This window comes from Stylophora pistillata, chromosome 9 (genome assembly GCF_964205215.1).
Source record: "Stylophora pistillata chromosome 9, jaStyPist1.2, whole genome shotgun sequence".
Classification (NCBI taxonomy): domain Eukaryota; kingdom Metazoa; phylum Cnidaria; class Anthozoa; order Scleractinia; family Pocilloporidae; genus Stylophora; species Stylophora pistillata.
This window is the reverse complement of record NC_142527.1, coordinates 14,741,173-14,763,056: the sequence shown is the minus strand read 5'-3', so window position 1 is coordinate 14,763,056 and position 21,884 is coordinate 14,741,173. Positions and strand designations below refer to the sequence as shown.

Sequence of the window (21,884 nt, the reverse complement as noted above, 5' to 3'; positions counted from 1 at the left end):
AGCGGAAATAACGGGTTACGCTCGGAATGCCCCTATCAAAACAGCGTTCCAAACATGAAACAGTACCTGAAGTAGATATGATTTCATTACATGACAAACACATGAACTACAGGGATTTTACACGTGTTCGCTGATACGTCTCATTTCACTCATCGTTTGTAAATTTCAGTCCTCAAGTATCTGTCACTAACACCAGCCAATCAGAAGAAAGGAAAAATAGAAAGTAAACCGTCGCTGAGTTTGTACAGTGTGCGGGAAAACCCACTGAATAATATTGAGAAATATGGGTGATGAGCTGAGCTCGATATCCGCAAATCATCAATTACACTAATGAACACATTTTGTCGTACTGCCTTTATAGTGATTTGAGACAAAGGAATGGAAACCACGGTACGGTGACGATATACGACCCTCAGATTCTCGAAATACATGGTTTTGAGGAGGGGTTAAAATGGATCGTTTATGATCAAGGAATTAGTTTTTTTTTCGATCGTTTTTACGCATGAAAATACGGTGACGTGATCTGTGAGTACTTTCGTTACAAGAACTCCAAAGTCGTTCATACACTTCTACTGATGTGATTTGAAGATTACGTGACAGATAACCCCCTGATATAGGATTGACATTTGTATATTTTAATAGAACGTGCACACGCTTCCCTGGTGAAACAAAGAAACCGTTGGGGAAATTTTGAGAATTTTATCACATCTACAATAAAATTTTTCTAGTTATTTGCCATAAATCTTGAACCTTTAATTCTTCTTTGATTATTTTTGGCAGTCACAGAGGAAGAGCGATCATTAAGTCAGAGTTCACAAGCTCAAAGAAATGGTCAAGGAAGTGCTATTGTTAACAGTTATGTGAAACTTCAGTATTATATTTCTCAAAATCGTTCGATAATCACGATAAAACAGTTCTTCAGTTATCAACCAAAGTTAGCTAGGTTCATTTTACGTACACGTCACGACATTGACAAGATACCCATTTTAAGGGGGTCTCAGAGAGAGTAGATTGAAATGTTGGCGGCTATTTTTTTTTCCGATTTTGATGGTTGATGGCTAAAATTTTAAAGCCCTTGACGGTCTTTGACAGTTAATAGAAAGATACTTCCTCTTTGTCCTCTAGGAGTTGGAATCGATATTAAATTACTCATTTTTTCAAATTGAATCGGTAAGTAGTTACGTTTGCAGCTGGCCTTTAAGTTTGACAAATAAAATGTCCTCCACTTCTTGCGAAAGTCACTCAAGTTTGTTGATTCACAGGCGACCCAAGCGTGGTGTGTGTGATGCTGCGATGTAAAGGTCATTAACGGGAATACCTAACAGATTAAGATCGAAGTTAAGCGTAAGCGTGGTGCTACTTGTCAACTGTATTTCTATATACAGTTGAAAAGTAGCACCACACGCGTTATAAAGAAAGTCGCCAAAATAGCGTTAAAAGGATTGTAAACGACAAAGCGGCTACGGAAAAAAGGTAAAGAGACTCAACACGCTACATTCCTCCCTTCTATTATCCGTTTAATTTTTCTTTCTTTTTTTTTTTTTCTTTTTAATTTTTCCTTTTTTTTAACGGCCCACGCTTACGCTTAAACTCGATCTTGATCTGTTAGATAGTCTTGTCGATGACCTTTAGACCCCAAAATCACACACTTGGGCCGCCTGTGGTTGATTGCTCAATATGTGCCTGGAGCTGATTGCACTAACAAATACGATATCTCTTGAGTAAATGAGTGATGATAATATCGATCATGATAGGTGGGTTGAACAAGATTATGACCACTATTCCTAAATTATAATGGGTCTTATGATACTCGAAAAGATTAAAGATGTGATGAGGCCCATTTTCCTCAGAGCACTGAATTAAAGAGTAAGATTAGAGATTGATCTGCCTTCTATACTCATATTTACAACAGACAGTACCATACTCTGAGCTGTTACCTGAATTTAAGAGGGCCTTTAACGCATAGTAGTTGGCAGACTCGAGTTTATTGATCACATTCCTATCGATCCCTCACAGAAGTGAACTACAGTATTCAAGGTGTAGCAGTTAATAAGCTTTGTACAGTTTAAGTGCAATATCAGTACCCAACAACTTTTTTGAGACGTCTTAGAGCTCCAATCTTGGCATAAACTTTCTTTAAAGTGGCTGATATGTGATCTTTATGTCAACATCAAGAGTTTTCAAGAACGATTTATTTTAATTGGAGAATCACAGATATAGAATCAGAGCTTGGATTGTCTTGCTATAGACTGTTTTAAGTGATCAGAGACGAACAAGGATGGTATAGCTTCTTCAGATCTTGGTTAAGAAAGAGTTAAAAAGCTGTGATGTTAGGATTACATGCATAAGCTGTTGCGTCATCAGCATGGAGCAGAAAAAAAGGCATTAAATTAATTTGAAAGATGCGAAATGTTCTTCCCTGCAAATGGAAACAGGGGTTTTAGTCTTTTCCAAAAGACTAAAACATTAGCATTTATTACAAAGGCTGACGTTTCGAGCGTTAGCCCTTCGCTCCGACGAAGGGCTAACGCTCGAAACGTCAGCTTTTGTAATCGTTACGGTGGCCAATTTACCATTTCAACTTTGTTGATATATCCAAATTACAACAAATGTTTAGTTTGAAAACGTAAGTTCCCGACATTAAAGGTGCAAACAACATGAACAGAACTATGCAGTCCTTACTTTATTTGCCTTGAACATAGTAATTCTCTAAATTTACATGAGTGAAGAGATTATAAATAGTTTATAATTCTCCGAAAGAACCCAATCCTGACACGGGCAGAGCAGAGCCCATTACAGCATTAGTCTAGTTTTCACTCTTTCCTCCTTCTTTTTTTCCTTTCCCTCCCCTTTTTTTCGTTCGTTATTCTCTCTTAGGCGAATTGATTGAAACATAATCATTGGCATCCACTGTGATCAAGGCAGGTCGTCTACACCTGTTCAGTTTGGCGATCTAGAACACCACCACATTCGAGGTCATCTTGATATCGCGTGAGTTTGCCACAGTTCATCAGTCAACAGTCATGCCTTCCTTGGGTTTTTGTCGCCCCTGCTGGTGAAATGGGTAAAAAATGCAAAGGCCACTCCAGACAACTTCCCTCTCTTGGGAAGTTGTTTCTGATGGTGAAGAATAGAATTAACCTACAGGAAGGGCCGGCATACGTGGCTGGGATACTGGGTAATAAGGGGCAGAGTGAGTGTAGTGCTTGGCTGGCCACCGTCTTTGCGACTCACTTGAGAAACTCGGAGAGATGCACGTTAAGTAGCATACACACATGAATTGACTATCAGGAGAGAACTGCCTTCATCTTTTTAAATAGAGCATTTTCACAAATGGCTGCCGGATTCATATTCTTTTGTTTAAATTTAAATTAGCCCTTCTGGCCTCGCTTGAGATAATGTGTTCTTTTGAATTTTGTACTGGAGAACGAGGCCAGAAGGGCTAATTTAAATTTAAACAAAAGAATATTAATCCGGCAGCCATTTGTGAAAGTGGTCTATTCTAGCATCAGTTTAGCACCTCTTTTTTTTTCAAGGTGACTGCACGCGTAAACAGCTTCTAATTTCCATCCTACGCACTGAATTTATAACTAGAGAATTTGTTTGGAGAGCACGTAGCTCGTTAATTTATGGTAAAGAGTGGTACCTTGGGTACGCCCTTTCTTCTTCAACTTTTTTGTTTACCTCATTCTTGTGTGACTCTTTAAACGCCGATTTATCTTTTAATCTCTTATCAAGTGTACCTGTTTTTATGTATGGAAATTTAGGAAGAACGTAATTTTGTGAAGAATCAACATCTCGTAGGAAAATACTTAATATGCAAGACCTACTTTACGTAACTGAACGTGATTCGCTACTGCGACATGAAGGACAATAAACAAAGATTGATCGGACGGCCCAGTCCCTATCACTTTTAGAAACTGCCGTTAGTCTTTCAAGCTGCAAGTCATGTAAGGTTGTCTGAAAAGCTATTTAATATGAGTAATAGTTCATTAGTTACAAAATAATTGTTTAGTTACATGAACTGATGTGTTATCAGTTTACGTTCACACCAAAATTGTTCAGTCATAAGATCGTTTAACCACATGACACGTAGAATTCATGTCAGACAACAAAAGAGCAGGATCTGAAACCCCCGAGGACTGTATTTTTCCTGATTCATGTCTCAAAAAGTACTATAGGCCATGTCTGTCGGTTGTCCTTCTTTCTCAAGTTGCCATGCCAACAGACACTGATAATAAAAACCTGGGCATAAACTAAGTCAAGCGTTTGTTTGGTGACACCGTGCTCAAAACCATTCTCAATGTAGCCGAACTATTGACCTGAATATTGAATTTGTCAGTAAGCAGTACCAAGAAAGCTTACAGCGAATACTTGATACTGAAAAAAAAAAAAAAGCTTCAAACAGCTCATCGCTTATAAAGAAGCCTTGAGGTCTACTGCTGGTCTGAAATCGGCAGCTCAACTTGGCTAGACTAAACAACCGGCCTTAAGTTTCTTACGAATCGTTTCTTATTTCTTAATGGACGTGTTCCGTCGATGTCATCAACAGACTTTGGCTTTAAGCATACCGTACAACGTTCTGTCCAAATTTGGTTAAATAAAAACAACTTATCTTGATACATAAACTCCTCATTCTTCCTGACAACAGCCGGTCTAAAAAGAAATTATCATGAGCTCTTTAAGTTGAAGAAGTTAGTAATTGTATAAAAATTATTAAATAATTTCCAGAAAAATCGTTGCTTTTTTTAAATGCTATTTCATTGCTAAATGTGTAGGAAATCGCTAAGTTCTACTAAATTTAGTAGCGAATAAAAATAGAAACCTTTATCGGCCATTAAGTTAGGTACATCTACAGCATTCTGATATAGGATAAATTCACCTAAACATGATCTTTATTTTACTAACAAGAGACACTAGTTTTCCAAAGCAGAAAAAAAAGTAGGAAAGTGATTAAGTATGGAGACTTTGACGTTGTTGGCATGACAGCTGGTTTATATCCCAGAGGCATCAAGGAGAAGTGAAAATATTCAGTATTTATTGATTCAGACAATTCTAGATGATAGAAGCTGACTGTTGTAAACAGAATTAATTAAAGCTTTTAGTGATCCAGGCAGGTAGTAGACACTTTGCTTTCTCAATAAAACATTTGGAAAAACTCCACTCATTCGAACATCTTACAGACAACATAGCTTGAAAATGATAAAATTTCAAGTTTAAAAATGTCGAAAATTTGGTTTGATATTAGCTTCTGCTGATTTTTCCATATACTAGAAACGTCTGTTGGACTTAGTGAGGCGCGGTGTCTGCTACAAATCTCTGTAAGATTCTTTGACTTAGTTACGACACAACTCTCCAAAACATACCAACAACGATATTCACTAAAATCAGTGCTCTGCACAAAAATTTCAAATATTGCACCCTAGTGTTGGATTTTGTTTTTTTCGAAAAACAAAGACTGTACTGGTATCTGGCTATCAGTACTCCAAAAATAATATCCATATCTTGTGACTTTAATCATGAAAAAATTTCAAACCCACTCGCGTAGTGCATTCTTAATGAATAACAATAGTTTTCCTCGAACACCTCCAGAGAAAGGAAATGTTATTACGTTAAAATGGCTCACTCCCCATCCTGACGGAAGGACATACGTAAAACAACTTATAAACAAATAAAATTGCAAAACACTGCCAACTACGGTGGAGACATAACGGAACCTCTCCTTTTGAAACTTTGTCACCCGTGCCACAAAATAGACAACTGTTTTGGTATTTTCTTTGAACACGATTTATACAGAGGAAATTATTATTTCTCGGAAGAGCTGAGGGCGTTGTGTAACATTCATCTAAAATAAACTGCAGCGATCATAACAAAGTTTAATCTTGTAGATTGGATGTAACAACGAGGATCACTTAAATAACTGAGTAAAATATATCTAATCTGACATCACTAAAGTATTGGCCACGCTCGGATAAGTTTGTTCAATACTGCTTTTGTTGTTTTCTGCTTCCATATATGAGAAAACAAACGACGAAGTGTGGGATGGCTGGTGCCCCAAAAGAATTAATTTGTGTCTGATTGCAGTTTCATACCGTTTTGGGTTATTTGGCTGTCTGCAAGACTGATATGAAGTTACTGCCACACCGCGCCAAGGGGTTGCTGTTATGAAGCTAGCATAAATAATTAAACTACACAATCACAATACGCAATCACTGTTTCATGTCGCCTGCCATATGGTAATTTGTGCTCCAGTCTAGGTGGACGCTTTTCGGTAATTTGTCGTTATAATCAAGAAACGTAGAGCAGCACACATTCAGCCAATGTTATCCTTTGATTACGCCTTCCCATTTTGTTTGAGAACCTTATCACAATGATGTCATCCCAGACAGTCGATGTTTAACAAAAGGCGCTCCAACCAAGCACTATCTTACGCCTTTAAATTAAATGTGGGTTTTCTTTCTACACTTTTAGGTTTCACGAATCTCGTGAATTATTCAGTTTACAAGTCGTTACCGTTTAATTAAGAGAACTTCTAAACGAATGTCATCATTGTGAAGTGGCTTCTGTTCAACTACTCTCCAATCAGCCGCAAAATGACCGCAATGTCACAAGTCAGCATGCACAATTTTTTTAAACTCTCAACGATGTGTGACCACAATTTCATCGGTTTATTGCACACAGTAATCGATACGAATTCAGCAAACACCATTATCGGAAAAAACCCTTTTATGTATGGTTTTTCGGTTTGTGGAAACTAACCAAATATTAGTTTGTTTCCTGGGCACGACTGAATATTTTTAGAGTGCTATTTTGAATTCGGTTGTTAGCAATAATTCCAGCGTGGCTGCTTGCACTGTTGGCTAATGTCGGGCGTGCACGTGAACAATATAGTGGGCGGCTATATAGTCACAAATGAACCACTTGGATACTTCAGTAATCAGTGCAACATTCACTCCAGCCACATCGGACTGACGATTAGCCCATGACTGCAACAACCTTCTAGTACCAACGATATCCCGCAGAGAACTCAGATGAATTGCTTCAACTTTATTTTACTTTTAGTGTGCTTTACGCCAGTATCACTACAAAATGGAGCGGAGATTACTAACCTCCAAGGCGACTTGTTGAACTTGTTAGAGATAAAGGAAAAGCCGAGCGTGTCAAGAAGTAGGTCTCAGGTACCGAAATATGTGATGGACCTTTATAAGGAACAAGCTCACACGACGGGCTTCACTAAGTTTGGCAAATCTGCTCCTGGGAAAACCATACGAACCTTCTTCAGAGGTACGTAATTATTCTCGCTAATACAGAAGCTTGCATTGAAGAAACCTACATGAGTAGATTATTGAACTGCATGAATATTATGGTAATTTGTAACGTTGTTAACCTCGTTATTTATCACTGCAGACACGAGTGTCAGCGACGACAAGAGTCGCTTCTACTTCAACTTATCGTCGCTTAAACCCAATGAACAAATAGAGAAAGCAGAGCTCAGATTATTTAAAAGACGTTCTAAGCTGGAGAACACTCATGGACATTTTAAGGTGGTAGTGTATCGTTTGAATCGCCGACCTGTTGAAGGCAGCATAAGCTGGAAGAAAAAGCTGACTACAGTGGCTACCAAACATGTTAAGTGTCGCCGAGTTGGCGGCTGGATCGTCTTGAACGTCACATCAGCGGTGTCGTTTTGGAGTTCTTGGCCATCACGGAATTTCGGTTTGTTGATCTCAGTCAAAGGAATTGGAATTCCAACTTCGGATTTCTACATAGCAACTGGTGGTAGGAAAGAGCCGATCCTAGTCATTTACGGAGGTGACAAGGACAAATCGCCAGGACCTTTTAGTGAGATTCCGAACGAAACAAGGCCTAACGGCGAAGACAGACACAACAAAGGTAAAGGAAAAAACAAGCAAGACACTTCTGGCATGCTGAACAGAAGGCGCAGATCTGTGGGGGACGATAGCTGTGCGAGACATAAACTATTTGTGAAATTTCGTGACTTAAACTGGGACAAATGGATTATAGCGCCTCGAGGATTCAGCGCTTATTACTGCATGGGTGCATGTCCAGAAATCATCGATAAATATTACGATCCATCAAACCACGCCATTATACAAAACCTACTGCATCATCGATTGAATAAGAAAATTCCTGCAGCTTGCTGTGTGCCAACAAGTTTAAACTCTATGAGTTTAATGTATTTCGAACTGGATGGAAGCATTGTGCTCAAAGAATACTCTGGCATGGTGGCGTCGACGTGTGGCTGTCGCTAAAAGAGTTTATAGTTTACCAAAAAACCTCGTCTGTAAATGTCAGTCGATTTAAAGTGAAAGCACAGAGAACAAATTAAGTGTCAAAGAACATATTTATATTGATAAAAGGTGTTTCGCACCCTAACACGATATCGGAATATAGTGAATCAGTTAAAGTAGAGTATTATTGTGACCCGAGGCAGGTTAATCAAAAGATTGACAAAGTCAAACATTTTTTTCAGAATAGTCAGTCTTGCTCGGGTCGTGTAACACGCTAGCTAAAGTTCGTTTGTACCACACAACTCTTCCGTCGGTTTACGAAAATCATCTGTTGACGAAGAGTATAGAGGAGCTATAAATGGAACAGTGTAACCTATTAAAAGTATGACCGATAACTAGCCTGGAGCGGCTGCTACTGTTCAAAGACAATTTTATTTATTTCCGGTCAGGCACTGAGCCGATGTCTATTTCTTCTTGAAATTTGCATTAATTTCAGACTTATTATATCACGCTTCTGTAAGCATGAGTTTAATAAATTTCAACCCAGCAAAAAAGAGTGTCCCGCCATCACGTACTAAGACTAACAGCTCATATTCCTTTTGGTATTGTCCAATAATTGCGCTAAGCACTTCACCATGTTGTCTAAATCAGTTTGCCAAAAAAAATTTCAAGTTCTCACATTGTTAAAAATATTTGTACTTGAGAATGAAGAGTAAATTGTTGACTTAGGAGGCTTGTCGTTTGACGTCTTATTGGTGACTAAACTAATATTGGAACAGGATGAAAAAAAAAAGTTAAGTTACAAAAAAACGTGGGAAGTGTTAAAAATAGAGCTTTCCCTTCCTTGTGGATTGGAATATAGGGTTTTCCGCTCTCTAACGATAACTTACAGGTTAACTTCATTACAGCGGAGGAAAATCGTGATAGGTTCATGTTTTTTCTAAGAATGCAGCTCACAGAAAAAGTAGTGGCAGTTTTTCAACGACTTACAGCACAAACGTCCTAACAATACTTCAGAGCTGCATAAACATACTTGTCACTGTTTATTGAACTTTCATTCTCGAAATAATTCCAGTATATGGTATTTTCTCTTCAGTTTACTATAAGAATTATTAAACAAATAGTAGCTGTTGTGTGTTAGTAAAAATAGATGGCCTTGCCTTGAGCATTGTCAATCGACAACACAAAAGCCTTTTCTTCTTGCACTAACCATGCATGGCTGCACGCATAGCCCAGCTAACTCAATTGTTTCCAAAGAAAGATGTGCTCTTCTCATTAGTGCTGATTTTATATTCAACAACTTAAACCCAAATGTTGTTTGGGGGACCTTGATATAAAAATTGGCATGCATACTTATCTTTCACTTCAGAAGAAAAATTTGAATCAAAGGAAGAATGGATTCAAGTCACTGCAATCGCAAAAGAGCGACTAGTTGAGTTGTAATTTATCCAATCTGTAAGGAATATCCAAACTAAAGATAAGATGAATTTCAAACTCAGACTATTGAAGGAAGAACTTTAGCATTTTGAAAAGTTACGTTAAAATAACTTTGTTTAATAGAACAATTTCCCCTGGATTGACAGAGAAGTGAGTATTTATCAACAAGATATGCGCCATAGTAACTCAAAAGCACTAATGAAAATAAAAACCAGTACTTGAGGTTAGTGCCTTGTGGTGCCAGTGGACCTTGAAGTTACTCTTGGTAGCAAACATATTCACGCAGTTGATCGCTTTATTTGGACGATGTCAAAAGGGTCAAGAACAGACTAGACGACAGGCGCCTGCAGCAACAAAGTTACGCTACTACTGTCTCAAGAAAATTGAAGAAAAGTGAGAAGCGTGATTGTAAGAGAAGCATTTTCCTCAACACTCTACTGTCAAATACGAGAACACTTGTGAGCATTCAAGCCTGGGGGCACTACTTAATGGTATCGGCAACACCAGATTAACTTGGAAGATACGGGCACGAAACTTAAAGTCTTAGAAGTAAGGTTTTTGTACTATAAAAGATGTCACAATATGAGCATAAACTCACAGACAATTGGTAAAGCCTAAGGAATTAGAGATATTGGTAGCTTAATACAATATACCTGCTAATTGCATTTAGCCACACTATTAACATAACGACGCGTATAGCCTAACAGTACAAATAACTGTAGTGACTAACGTCAAAGAAGACAAGACATGTATGGGAATGTGAAATTCTCTGTGATAGTGCACTCGTAAACAAGAGCAGTTAACACTAATTATTATGTCCTTGTTGAAGGAAGGTTGCGGGCATACGAGTCCCGAAGGTCAAAAAGTTATGTTTTAGTTAACTTAGGTAAGTGTTGATCATGTCCTTGTTGAAGGGAGCTCGCTGAGTCCTCGTTCAGTGGTGGCCAAGTCCTGAAGATCATCTTTTATGATGGTTATAAGGTGCATCAGGCCTAACTGTTGACGCTCAAGATGCTGCAATAAACAACACGTGTTCACAAAAAATTTTATACAAAATTACTACAACGCCAGCATATATAGACCAGAACAACTGCAACTTAAATGTGAAGTTTAAGTTGACTCAAACACATGACATGATCTTGAGCTGTGTAAGGTACAAGCAGCAACTTTAGTCAGGCAATAACACAAAGCCCTTAACAAAACTCCAGCTCAGTAATATCAAGAACACAACAGTTGCAATCATCTTGTTAAATAACAATTAAAACTGAAATTATTGCTAGCAATCTCATGACCTCTTTATAATTGTTTTCCTGTTTATTTGGAAATCCCGCAAGGCACAATTATCGCCTTGAGAGTTTTATCGATTCTGAAGTTATTATTATTTTTTAAGCATTACGAAATCAAACTTAATGTAGTAGGGGTGTGTATTGAGCACTGACACTGAATTTGGTTAGATTGGTAAAGTCACTATTTCGCATTCAACCTAACATCACCACTAACCGCATCGACCTACGCTTCACATGAAATCTTTCCTTATATTCCTAGACTTAACACCAAGACGCACGATTTATATTGTGTGCAAATGGGATTCAGTGCCAACTTGATAATTGCTGTAATATGCAGTGTCTCTTGTCATCAAAGAACAATAAAGCAGAATACAGTTAAGTATACACAATACCTGAGCAAAGTAGAGAACGGAGCATATAAGGGAAGGGGAAAGCAGAATGTGGCAGAAAAAAGCAGAGTTTGGGGTAGAGTAGGGTAAAGTGAAAGAGAGAAATGTAACGTATAGCGAAGTAGAAGGTAGTAGGAGAAAAAGCATAGACTTAGTCAAGCCGAGCACACTGAGTGAAATGATTTCCCATACTGACCTTTCTTCCTTCCACCCCTCTCTGGTGCAATATCGAATAACGCAGAGAGTTACATGAATGACTAACCGTCTGCCTGGCGCAGGCCAGTGAAAGCGCCGTGCAGTATTTTTTGCCTCTTTGGGCCCTTACCTTATTGTTCACTCAGCAACAATCATTCTTCTTATTTATGTTTGTTTATGTCTGAAGTCCTAGATAAATATATGTTATATGACGGGTTCAAGTTATTTATTTTTAAACATTTAGGGAATATTGGTGTTAAACTCTCTCACTTGTTTAAGTTGGTCCTGAACAGCGCCTTCCACAACATATCTGCCGTCCGCTCGCGCCAGTCTTTCTCCAACTTGGCTCTGCCGTAAGCGGATCTGTGACATCATCTCATTTAAACGAGCCTATGAAAACAAGGCGGTATTTTCACGGTGCTGGATGTACACTCAATTATCAAAAGCGAAATTTTATAAAGCATCCAAGAGAGAACTTCCAGCACAATAGCTTGGAATTTATTTGCAGCCGTTTCAATACATCAAGACAAACGACTTGATCAAGATGAGATTTTTCAGACCCAGGGAATTCATGCCGAAGAAAGGAAAAACTGCGGCAAAGAGTTTAATTTTACACGGTAAACTAAGTAATGACAGCCCAACAACACCTAACGGGTATAAAACTACCAAGTATCCCTTTACGGCAGAACCTTTCAACCTGGCCGATTTATACTCGCTATGTGTTTCCTGACTCCTCGTAAACCTCTTTCAAAGGAGCCCGAAGCGCGAGGGACCATGGGTAGTACCCCGATCATATCGATCTCTATTCCATACCCTGATGATAGGATGCAGTCTTTGTTTTGTGATCATTCCATGATCCCCAATCCATATCTTATCAATAATTAGTAGATTCACTGTTAATGATACTTCCACTAACACTGAAATTTGCACTAATGATTGAGTTGTAACACTAGCGGTGTGAATTTTCGGTGCAAATGTTATCATACAGCATATACACTTGTGACAATTTGATGTTTGGGCTAGGGATTAATTTGCTGCGGACTTGCCTTGAATTGAGAAGGTGCATTCAACTCCGCCTGCAGGTATTCAAGTTGTACTCTAACGTTAAAGAATAAAGAAACAAGTTGAAGGGAATGAAAGCGAAACACTAAATAATTAAGGCAGTTTCCTATAAAGGATTTTTCCTTTCAAAATTTTTAAAAACTTGGTATAATTGATATCCACGCACCAGAAATTGGAGAATACATGAAAAACAAAGAGTTACCGCATTTTGTTGCTCTACATGTTCTTTAATGAATTGCGTAAAAATGTTTCAACCTGGAACCGGAAAAATTGGCTTACGTGGTGAAAATTTGTTTGATTTTACTAATATCCAGAGCCTCTATGATATTCAGGGCCATAGTTTTGCACTCAGGTGACGCCAAATCACCACTTTGTCCAAATAATGTAAGATTGGACCCGTAGGTCATTATCTTAAACTCCTTCCTGACTCATAATATAATACAATAGTCAGGGGAGGTGGGGTGGGGGTGTGTCAACGTACAAGTTTCAGAAAAGATAAAGATGTTTCTTCCTTGACGAACCATAAATAAAACTGCCATTTTTACACACAAGTGTCAAAGACTCCCTCCACTAAAAATGGTATATGCCTTAAAACTGACCTGAGCTGTTCCTCGTCTGCCTGTACTGAGTAGCCACTCTTCCGAAGACATTCCTGTTTTATCATAACCTAATTTTTACAAAAACGTTTATATTTCAACATTGACAGGTTACGTACATATAAGAGAATACAATTTTCCCTAGTAAAGAGATGACTAGGCAGGCTAGGCGGAACGAATCTTTGTGCGTAATAACCTTTCCTCTACATTCGGCCTTTGTCCCACTCTTTAACGTTTCGACAAAAGAGATGTATCTCCGGTAACATTTTATTTTCCGCGTTCAACTCCATACCAATTACACTTTTACGCACGAAAATTCGTCAACGCCAAAAACTGGTGTCAGCTATTTTCTCCTCTCAATCTCATCTGAGAAAATAGATTACGTCTCTGGTATGTAAATATGAACCAACCTTCTTGTGGCAACAGAAGACAACTCTGTTATAATTTATACAATAAACTGAATCCTACACGCACTTTAATTGGGTTCTAACTTTTGATCTATTGGACAGACGCATAGATGACTTCACCATTTACAACATTTTGTTTCTTTATCATCTAAAACAAATAGACTCCACGTTGCCGCGATTCTGTAAAGTAAGCGATGACATATGTCAAAATGTGTTGAGAACATCAGTAATACGCTTGTTCTGACCACATTATGACGTCATCCCTTATCTATTGCTGGACAGACTCTCGGCAACATTGAAGAGGACACGTTTGACATAACCCGGTTTACAGCCAAGTATCCGACCATTTTGTTCTCACAATTGAACCTTTTTCACGCACAAATAAGATTTAACGAATTTTTCCGTAAAATGAACGGGTTGTCATAAAGATTGTATGACTTACACTGTCGGTAATAAACTGTACGACCTACACTGTCGGCGATAAACTGTATGACCTACACTGTCGGTAGTGAACTGTATGCCCTACACTGTCGGTAATAAACTGTACGACCTACACTGTCGGCAATAAACTGTATGCCCGACACTGTCGGTAATAAACTGTATGCCCTACACTGTCGGTAATAAACTGTATGCCCTACACTGTCGGCAATAAACTGTATGACCTACACTGTCGGTAATAAACTGTATGCCCTACACTGTCGGTAATAAACTGTATGACCTACACTGTCGGTAATAAACTGTACGACCTACACTGTCGGTAATAAACTGTATGACCTACACTGTCGGTAATAAACTGTACGACCTACACTGTCGGTAATAAACTGTATGACCTACACTGTCGGTAATAAATTGATACAATTTAGTTACTGTTTTCACTTTTTCTTAGTTTGGTAAAAAGTTCCCCGCAATGATAAATTTACGTCAAATTGCATCCTGCAGTTCAATATCTGTTTCTTTTTTGGGATCCACTTAAAATCTTGTATCATATTAACAAGATCCGTGAAGGTGACGACATTTTTGATGCATGAACAGTATCATTGTTCGTGCACGATCATTATCATTACCATAATAATCACTTTTCAATTTCCCCATCCTAAGCCATCTTCGTCCTATCTTGATTTAAATTTGTCCTTTGTCTCTTATCTTTTCTTTCTACGGCCTTCATGTTTTAGAAAATTAGTTTTGCATGTCAAAAAAATTGACTTAGTGACTTAGATCATTTCAAATCAACAATTTGTACTTAACAACAAGAATAGTAAGCACTCTTTGTCTCAGTTTAATGCGACAGAAAAATTTTTCAAAGAGTATCTCCTCCCTGCGCTTTAAAAAAGCATTTTTAACGAAATTTAGAGATCACCAAATACCATGAATCACTTGTAAGCAGAAAACCTGTGAATGATCAGTGTTGAAAACTGAGCTTTTCTTTAAGGTCTGGATAGCAGCAGATATGTCACGAATCAAAGAAAATTTACAACATTTTATTAAACTATGTTTCAATAGTTTCTTTACCATTGAAGGAAAGTATAGGTTTGTATTCACCTTGAGTTGTGAATTTCGAATTAAATGTGACTTGGATTAAAAGCTTAGTAAGAAGCATCTTACCTCCAGTATGCGGTGACTTAATTCTAGATGTTTTCTTTTAAATTGTGCCAGTTTAGCCATGGTTGTGCCGTGATTATGTTGTAACTCTGCAATCTCTTCGCGTATAAGCTGAAGGAAAAAAAAGAGAGAGTAAAAATGCCATAATGGTCGAAAGAAACTGATATAGCCAGCCTGCTTTACTTGCCAACATGATGAATACGAATCTAACAAGAAACAAACAATTGACAGAAACTATTTCTGTTGTGGTGAGTGGCAAGTCATCCTTTGGGAAAAGTTTACTAGTTGAGAATAAAAAGAAAGCCGATCAAATAAAAAAAGCAGAAACTAATAACAAGACTTTGATGAGGCATGTAATTTACTAAAACAATATGTCAGCCAAGACTGCTTCATCTATACTTATTGACTGAGCATGAAATATGCAAATCGTTTCCAGTAGTTTAATTGTTCAGGAGAAAACTAAACCAGCACATCAAATATTTTGACAATTATTCTCGAAATACATGCAGAAACATACTGATTACTTATCATACACACAAGCCATCTAGTTGAAGCTTTGATTCTAAGAGAAAAAAGACTCAAAACTTAACCACATTATAAAAAATAATGATAAAAAATAATAAAAATGCGACGACTGAGTCATTTCAGATAATAACCTGCTTACAGAATGTTCCAAACCGACATGCACTGAAGCTTTTTCCAAATAGAATTTCTATTTTTTCCTTATATAGAAAAGGACAAGAAGTGAAATGCACTGTTTAACTTCCTAAGTAAACAAAGCGAACCCTTCCCCTTGGTTACAATGTCAAGTTACTGAGAAATTTGTTAACTCACAGAGAGACGCTTGTGATGCTGTAACGTTTCCTGTTCTTGAAGCTTTTGGCGTTTTTTCAGTTCACTAAATCCTGTGATTGCCATCGGAATCAACCTTGAATGTAATTGACAATATGCGATTATTACATTTCAGAGGATTTGTTAGGGGAGTTACATAATTTCCCCTGTCCAACTGATGATTGGTCACTTTAACGCCATCAATCATTTTTTGCCTTCTATCGAACAGACTTGCAGAATAACGGACATCTTCCACAGCTGTGGAAGTAGTTATTCCACACAGGTTGGTGTTGTTAGTTATATGTACAATAGATGTAAATTGATACCTTTCAGGATCTGGATTGTCCTTTTTCGCTTGCTCCCACAGCAAGGAGTCTATTCCTATGGGAAAATGATCATACATGTATAATGCAGCAACTTTTACCTCACCAAGTCATTTTTCATCAGGTGTCTCACAGAAAAAAATGATCATGACCAGCATACTCACCAAATTGAAATATGACGTCCAATTTGAATTACCATTGTTTTGGACTTACTAGCCTCGTCTTGACGTGGAAACACAAAAGGATTATCGCATGACTGTGTGAGAGGCTAGTAAGTCCAGAACAATGGCAATTCAAATTGGACGCCTTATTTGGATTTGGTGTATTGTAACGATCATGACCAGCATTATAATGAGCAGAATTGTAACGATCATGTCATCACCATCATCAATAGGTGCACAAGACAATGACATCCAGCCTTGCCCTACATACTCTGATTTACTTAGCTAACTTGTACAAATGATATGGCTGCTGCAGTAAATTAGCAACCTTACCATTTATAAATTCCTAATACTTGGATGGACACTTCTTTATTCTTCAAATTTTGAGCAATTTTATGTTAACTCTTTAATCTGTGGCACTCTTTCTTTTGAGTACAATATGATAACTGTAAAGCTGACACTGAGTCTGAGTAAGTTGCATGAATGCTGATGATTAGGAATACAAATTATGGAAACATAAAATTAATATACTATTTAGTTACACACCAACAGGAGGGTTGTCCAGGTATTGTTGCAGTTGAGATGGGGACAGGCTTGTTTTCAATAACACATTGACAACTCCAAGGCTATTCAGCTGAGCCTGAAAATGTGTTTAAGATTTAAGGGATCAATCATCCATTTAAATTCCTTGCAAAATTTGTCGTAACAAAACGTATTCCAAGACTTAAAACAACATTAAGCAGAACACTCCTTCTGCAACACTTCAAGACAATCATTGTTAAAATAAATAGCTCATAGTATGCACTGCCAATCTTAGACAATAAAATGGTTGATATGCAATGATTGTTTTCTGGTTGAGTATGGTCAGTAGTCTTTCAAATGTTGTGTGATAGGCCCCCCAAAAAAGACGAGCAGTGAACCTTTCTGCATTACTGACAACTACTCCCTAAGTATGCTTTATTGTTTGCCTACGACTTGCCAAGTGTAATTTTCAATAACATCCAGTACATACTCATAACACTATGAATTTCATTGGTGAGGGAAGGAAGGAAACCTTAAGTCTATTACCTTAATGGTGGCCTGATTGAGATGTGAAAAGACATCTGTGGCTGGTATAGTTCTAGAGGAACCATTTGGATGTCTCTCGACAACATACATCACCACTTCAGACCTGATGAAAATGCAGCAAACAACAAACATGTACCTCGTGCATTCTGTGCACTGGCTTGGAGTACTTACTAAACTACTACTCATAGGTCATTATGAAACAGCTGCTTGTGTATGAGCCTACATGAGGCACATGACCATACAATGTACATTCATAATGCAGTGTGTCCTTAGATCAGAAAACAACTGAAATCACTGTAATAAGGTTATCGTTCTTTCTTGTTCTGTGCAGTGAGTGCTTTTGATGTTTGGTTATATCAACTAAGTTGAAATTGTAAATTGGCCACCGTAACGAATAAAAAAGCTGACGTTTTGAGCATTAGCCCTTCATCAGAGCGATGATGTTGATTGCTACTCTAGGTAGTACCACAGACATGCATCTAAAAGTAGTTGGTGGCATTTAGCTCAGTTCATTAGTTCAGTAGGTATGAAAGCAAGGTAAAACCAAAAAGGTTATGTAGTTTACCTGTCATCTGGCAGAGGTTTTATGCCATCAATACAAACCATAATGGTAGGTTTACTTCCAAGACACTTGTGAAGTCCATCTACAATCCCTTGCTGTATAGCACGAACATCACTTTCTTTCTTCTTTATTTCAAGAGATAAATGGCCATCCTCATTACAGGCCATAGGGAGACGACTGTAGCCTACAACCTTTAAAATAAATCCATCAAACATGGTGCAAGTTATACATCCGTTTGGTATTATATGATAAGCTGAAACCTTTGTCCCTGTTATGCAAATCTTCATAGATACCCAGTATTAAGGAGAATCCAAGATCCAGTCTCAACAACAATGCTAAAGGTGCACTGCAGGCTTTAAAACCTCTGCTTAAGGACTAGACCGGAACATCTTATTTAAACCCTGGCATTCAGTCTGGGCAACATATCCCAGGTCTTACAATTTCTTATATTTTATTTTTGTTTTCTTTCTTTCTTTCTTTCTTTTTTTTTTTGCTTTTTTCAACAAGGAGGAGTTCTTATTAGTGACCCTGAAAACTTATGACATCCAACAATCAGGCAGCTGCCAAGAGTTAGAACCATCTTTGAAAACAAAGAATTAAAATGAGAGAATCTCTCTAACACCTCTTCCTACATCACACCATCTTGAAAATGAACTCCGAAATTTTACGAACCAACAGCCTTTGCTTACTGGCCCTGATTGAAGTGGATTCATAATAAATTCATGTATAGTCAAACTTAAATGTTTTGACTTATAAACTTATAAACAGACCCAAACTGTTCCTTGTGAGGCACTTCTTACCTTAAAGTGACAAAATGGATTTTGTGGTGTGAAGTCAACTGCACTTTGTTGGTTGTAAAACCCCTTTCCAGTTCCCCAATATGCTTGTAACTGGTTCAACTTGGCAATAATGCCATCTCTTTCGTCACCATATATCTGAGGCTGAGATAAAGCAACAGCCAGCTGGGCTAAGGGTGCCACTTGTTGGTTAGGTACTGGCTGGTTACTCTGCTGTGAAAATAACCCTGATAAAAAATACATAAAAAAGTCAAAAGACAAGTTTTGAAGAAGTGGAGTACCAGATATCTAGTTTATCTTTCATAATCTTTAAAAGTTGCAAGATTATACCTACACTTGTAACAATTCTTTGTTGCACTAAACGTGCAACAAAAAATCATAGAAAGTTACTTTGTCAATGTTCAATTGTTTTGAAAAGTTAAAAAACAGCACCTGTTGCAGGTTGACCAAAGGCTGTAGAGCCAAGTCCTTGTGTTGTTCCAAAACCAGTTGTAAGAGTCCCTCCTAAAGATGGAGCAGATGAAGTGACTGCTGATCCAAAACCTGATAGCAAATACACTTTAATTAGCTGAACAGTTTCATACTGAATGTTGTATGCTATCAAAGAACAAAATTATTTCAGTCTTGTACAATGTTTTGGAACACTATTTCCATTTGCCTAATAAAGAATAAAATATACAATAATTTCTGGCTGTTTACTCATGGGTAATCTGTTGATTTTGCCTTAAACAAATGCCACTGGGTAATAGGGAGGTGCAGGTTATGTGACAATTTTGAAATCTGCTGGTAGTTGAATTGAAAAAAATTCTCACCTAACTGTGTTTCCACCTCTCAGATGAATTTTATTGTAGTAATAAGAATGCCACAGAGTGGCACGAAAACATGATGCCGAGTCAAGTTTATTTCATGCATAATTAGTTGCGCGACGAACAAATTTTTATCGACACGCATGTAAACAAAACCTTGATGGCGACAAAAATAAACCAAGGATAACTGGCACACCAGTAACAAATTTCCAGTTAATACTAGCTTGAGCTGAAGAGAATTTTCCCATTTTTAATGACTTGTTAGGCCCAGTAGAAAGGGAGATATTGATTTTTTCAAGAAATCAACAAATCAACATGGCACTGAACGATCGTTCATTCAAAATGTGGCCACAAATTCGCATTCTGTCAAGTATGAAACGTTGTGAATTCTAGAGCATTTTTGTACAAATTTCTTTTGCTTTTAAGATGCCGGTTATCCACTCGTGCGGGTAATCTGTTGACCTTTTTTTTTCGCTGCATGCAATAATTGGCCGGTGTGGGTAATGGGCTGTGTGGGTAAACAGCCAAAAATTATGGTAATATCCTCTCATTGATCCTTGAATTGTTCAAGCCTAGTACTTAACTCAAACTTTGACTGTACAGCACAAACCAAGATTTGGTAGTTACGAAAATGAAGACCCCGAAAATAAAGACGTAAGACCCACTACAAAAACGAAGACCCATTACAAAAATGAAGACCCCCCGTGAAAACGAAGACCCATTACAAAAACGAAGACCTATTACAAAAACAATAAAAACAATAAAGCAATACAGAAACAAGACACCTGAATTATTTGCCGGCAAAAACCACAGGGAGTAATAGTGTGAAAACAGGTACCTAAGACCCTCTACAAAAATGAAGACCCCCTATGAAAATGAAGACCCATTACGAAAACAAAGACCCATTATGAAAACAAAGACCCATTATGAAAACAAAGACCCATTACGAAAATGAAGACCCATTACGAAAATGAAGACCCCCTACAAAAACGAAGACCCTCTACGAAAACGAAGACCCATCACAAACACAAACACACAAAGACACATAACTAAAACACCATTACTCCCTGTGGTTTTTGCCGGCAAAGAATTCAGGTGTCTTGTTTCTGTATTGCTTTATCATTTTTTTTGTTTTAATTTTTCCGTAATGGGTCTTTGTTTTCACAATCAGGGCTCGACACTAATGGTAGCCCACTAGCCACAGACTAGTAGAAATTCAGTTTTGGCTAGTGGTTTTCAGTTTCCACTAGCCAGTTTGGCTAGTAAACAGACTGAAATTGTTGTAACATCTAAAAACATCTAAGATGTTACTAGCCACTTGGCTAGTAAGTTGAAAAGTTAGTGTCAAGCCCTGGTAATGGGTCTTCGTTTTCGTAAGGGTGTCTTCGTTTTCGTAATGGGTCTTCATTTTCATAGGGGGTCTTAGGTCTTCATTTTCGGGGTCTTTGTATTTGTAACTACCCTAAGATTTCATGCCTGTTAAAATCTTAAAATGTTCTTATAATCTCATTCACCCGATCTAGTTTCTCACTTAGTTAGGTTTTAAAACAAACAAGTAAAATACCCTTTACCGATGTGCAATGCAATTGTATGCCAGGTGAGTCACAGGCCAGTGGATTGTGAAAATTGGTCATGTGCACACAGGACAATTTTTTATATCTCTAAGAAGAAGTTCATGATTGTCTCTCCATTTCACTTGCAATTTCTATCGAATTAAATTTCAACAAAAAAAAGGCAAAGACCTGAAAAAAGTTCAAAAACATATTTGCATCACTAACCACCCCGCATAATAATGGGAGAAGAAATAATCTACGAATATACCTATAGTAGAAGAGGCGGTAGTCTTTGCACCGAAACTAAACACTGAACCTGTCGTTGTAGGTACTGCACCAAAGCTGGCAGCAGTATTGGTACCAAAGTTCGTTGTGCCAAATAATGGCTTATTTGCCGTATTTCCCTGTTGACTCGATCCAAAGGTACTAAACCCTATAGCTGTGCTAGAAGGAGTTCCAAAAGAAAACCCCACACCTGTGGAGGGTTGACTGACAGCACCGAACAACGACATTTCTTCAAACGAAAAGTAGAAAATGCCAGGCGTTCAAAGACACTTGGA

General features: G+C 37.8%; 2 protein-coding genes across 2 annotated transcripts; one reads left to right on the top strand and one right to left on the bottom strand.

The window, feature by feature from the left end:
• Window positions 1–6,696: 6,696 nt before the first annotated feature.
• On the top strand, window positions 6,697–8,984 carry LOC111324109 (bone morphogenetic protein 2). The gene is made up of 2 exons (XM_022927605.2): window positions 6,697–7,284; window positions 7,408–8,984. The coding sequence occupies exons 1-2, from the start codon at window positions 7,032–7,034 to the stop codon at window positions 8,271–8,273; spliced, it is 1,119 nt and encodes a 372-aa protein (XP_022783340.1). The 5' UTR covers window positions 6,697–7,031; the 3' UTR covers window positions 8,274–8,984.
• A 288-nt stretch (window positions 8,985–9,272) lies between these two features.
• Window positions 9,273–21,865, bottom strand: LOC111324108 (nuclear pore complex protein Nup54). The gene is made up of 13 exons (XM_022927604.2): window positions 21,593–21,865; window positions 19,398–19,508; window positions 18,969–19,192; window positions 18,172–18,359; window positions 17,607–17,709; window positions 17,085–17,178; window positions 16,381–16,435; window positions 16,058–16,151; window positions 15,227–15,334; window positions 13,221–13,288; window positions 12,606–12,657; window positions 11,830–11,949; window positions 9,273–10,703 (listed from the first exon to the last, which is right to left on the bottom strand). The coding sequence occupies exons 1-13, from the start codon at window positions 21,834–21,836 to the stop codon at window positions 10,587–10,589; spliced, it is 1,578 nt and encodes a 525-aa protein (XP_022783339.1). The 5' UTR covers window positions 21,837–21,865; the 3' UTR covers window positions 9,273–10,586.
• Window positions 21,866–21,884: the final 19 nt, after the last annotated feature.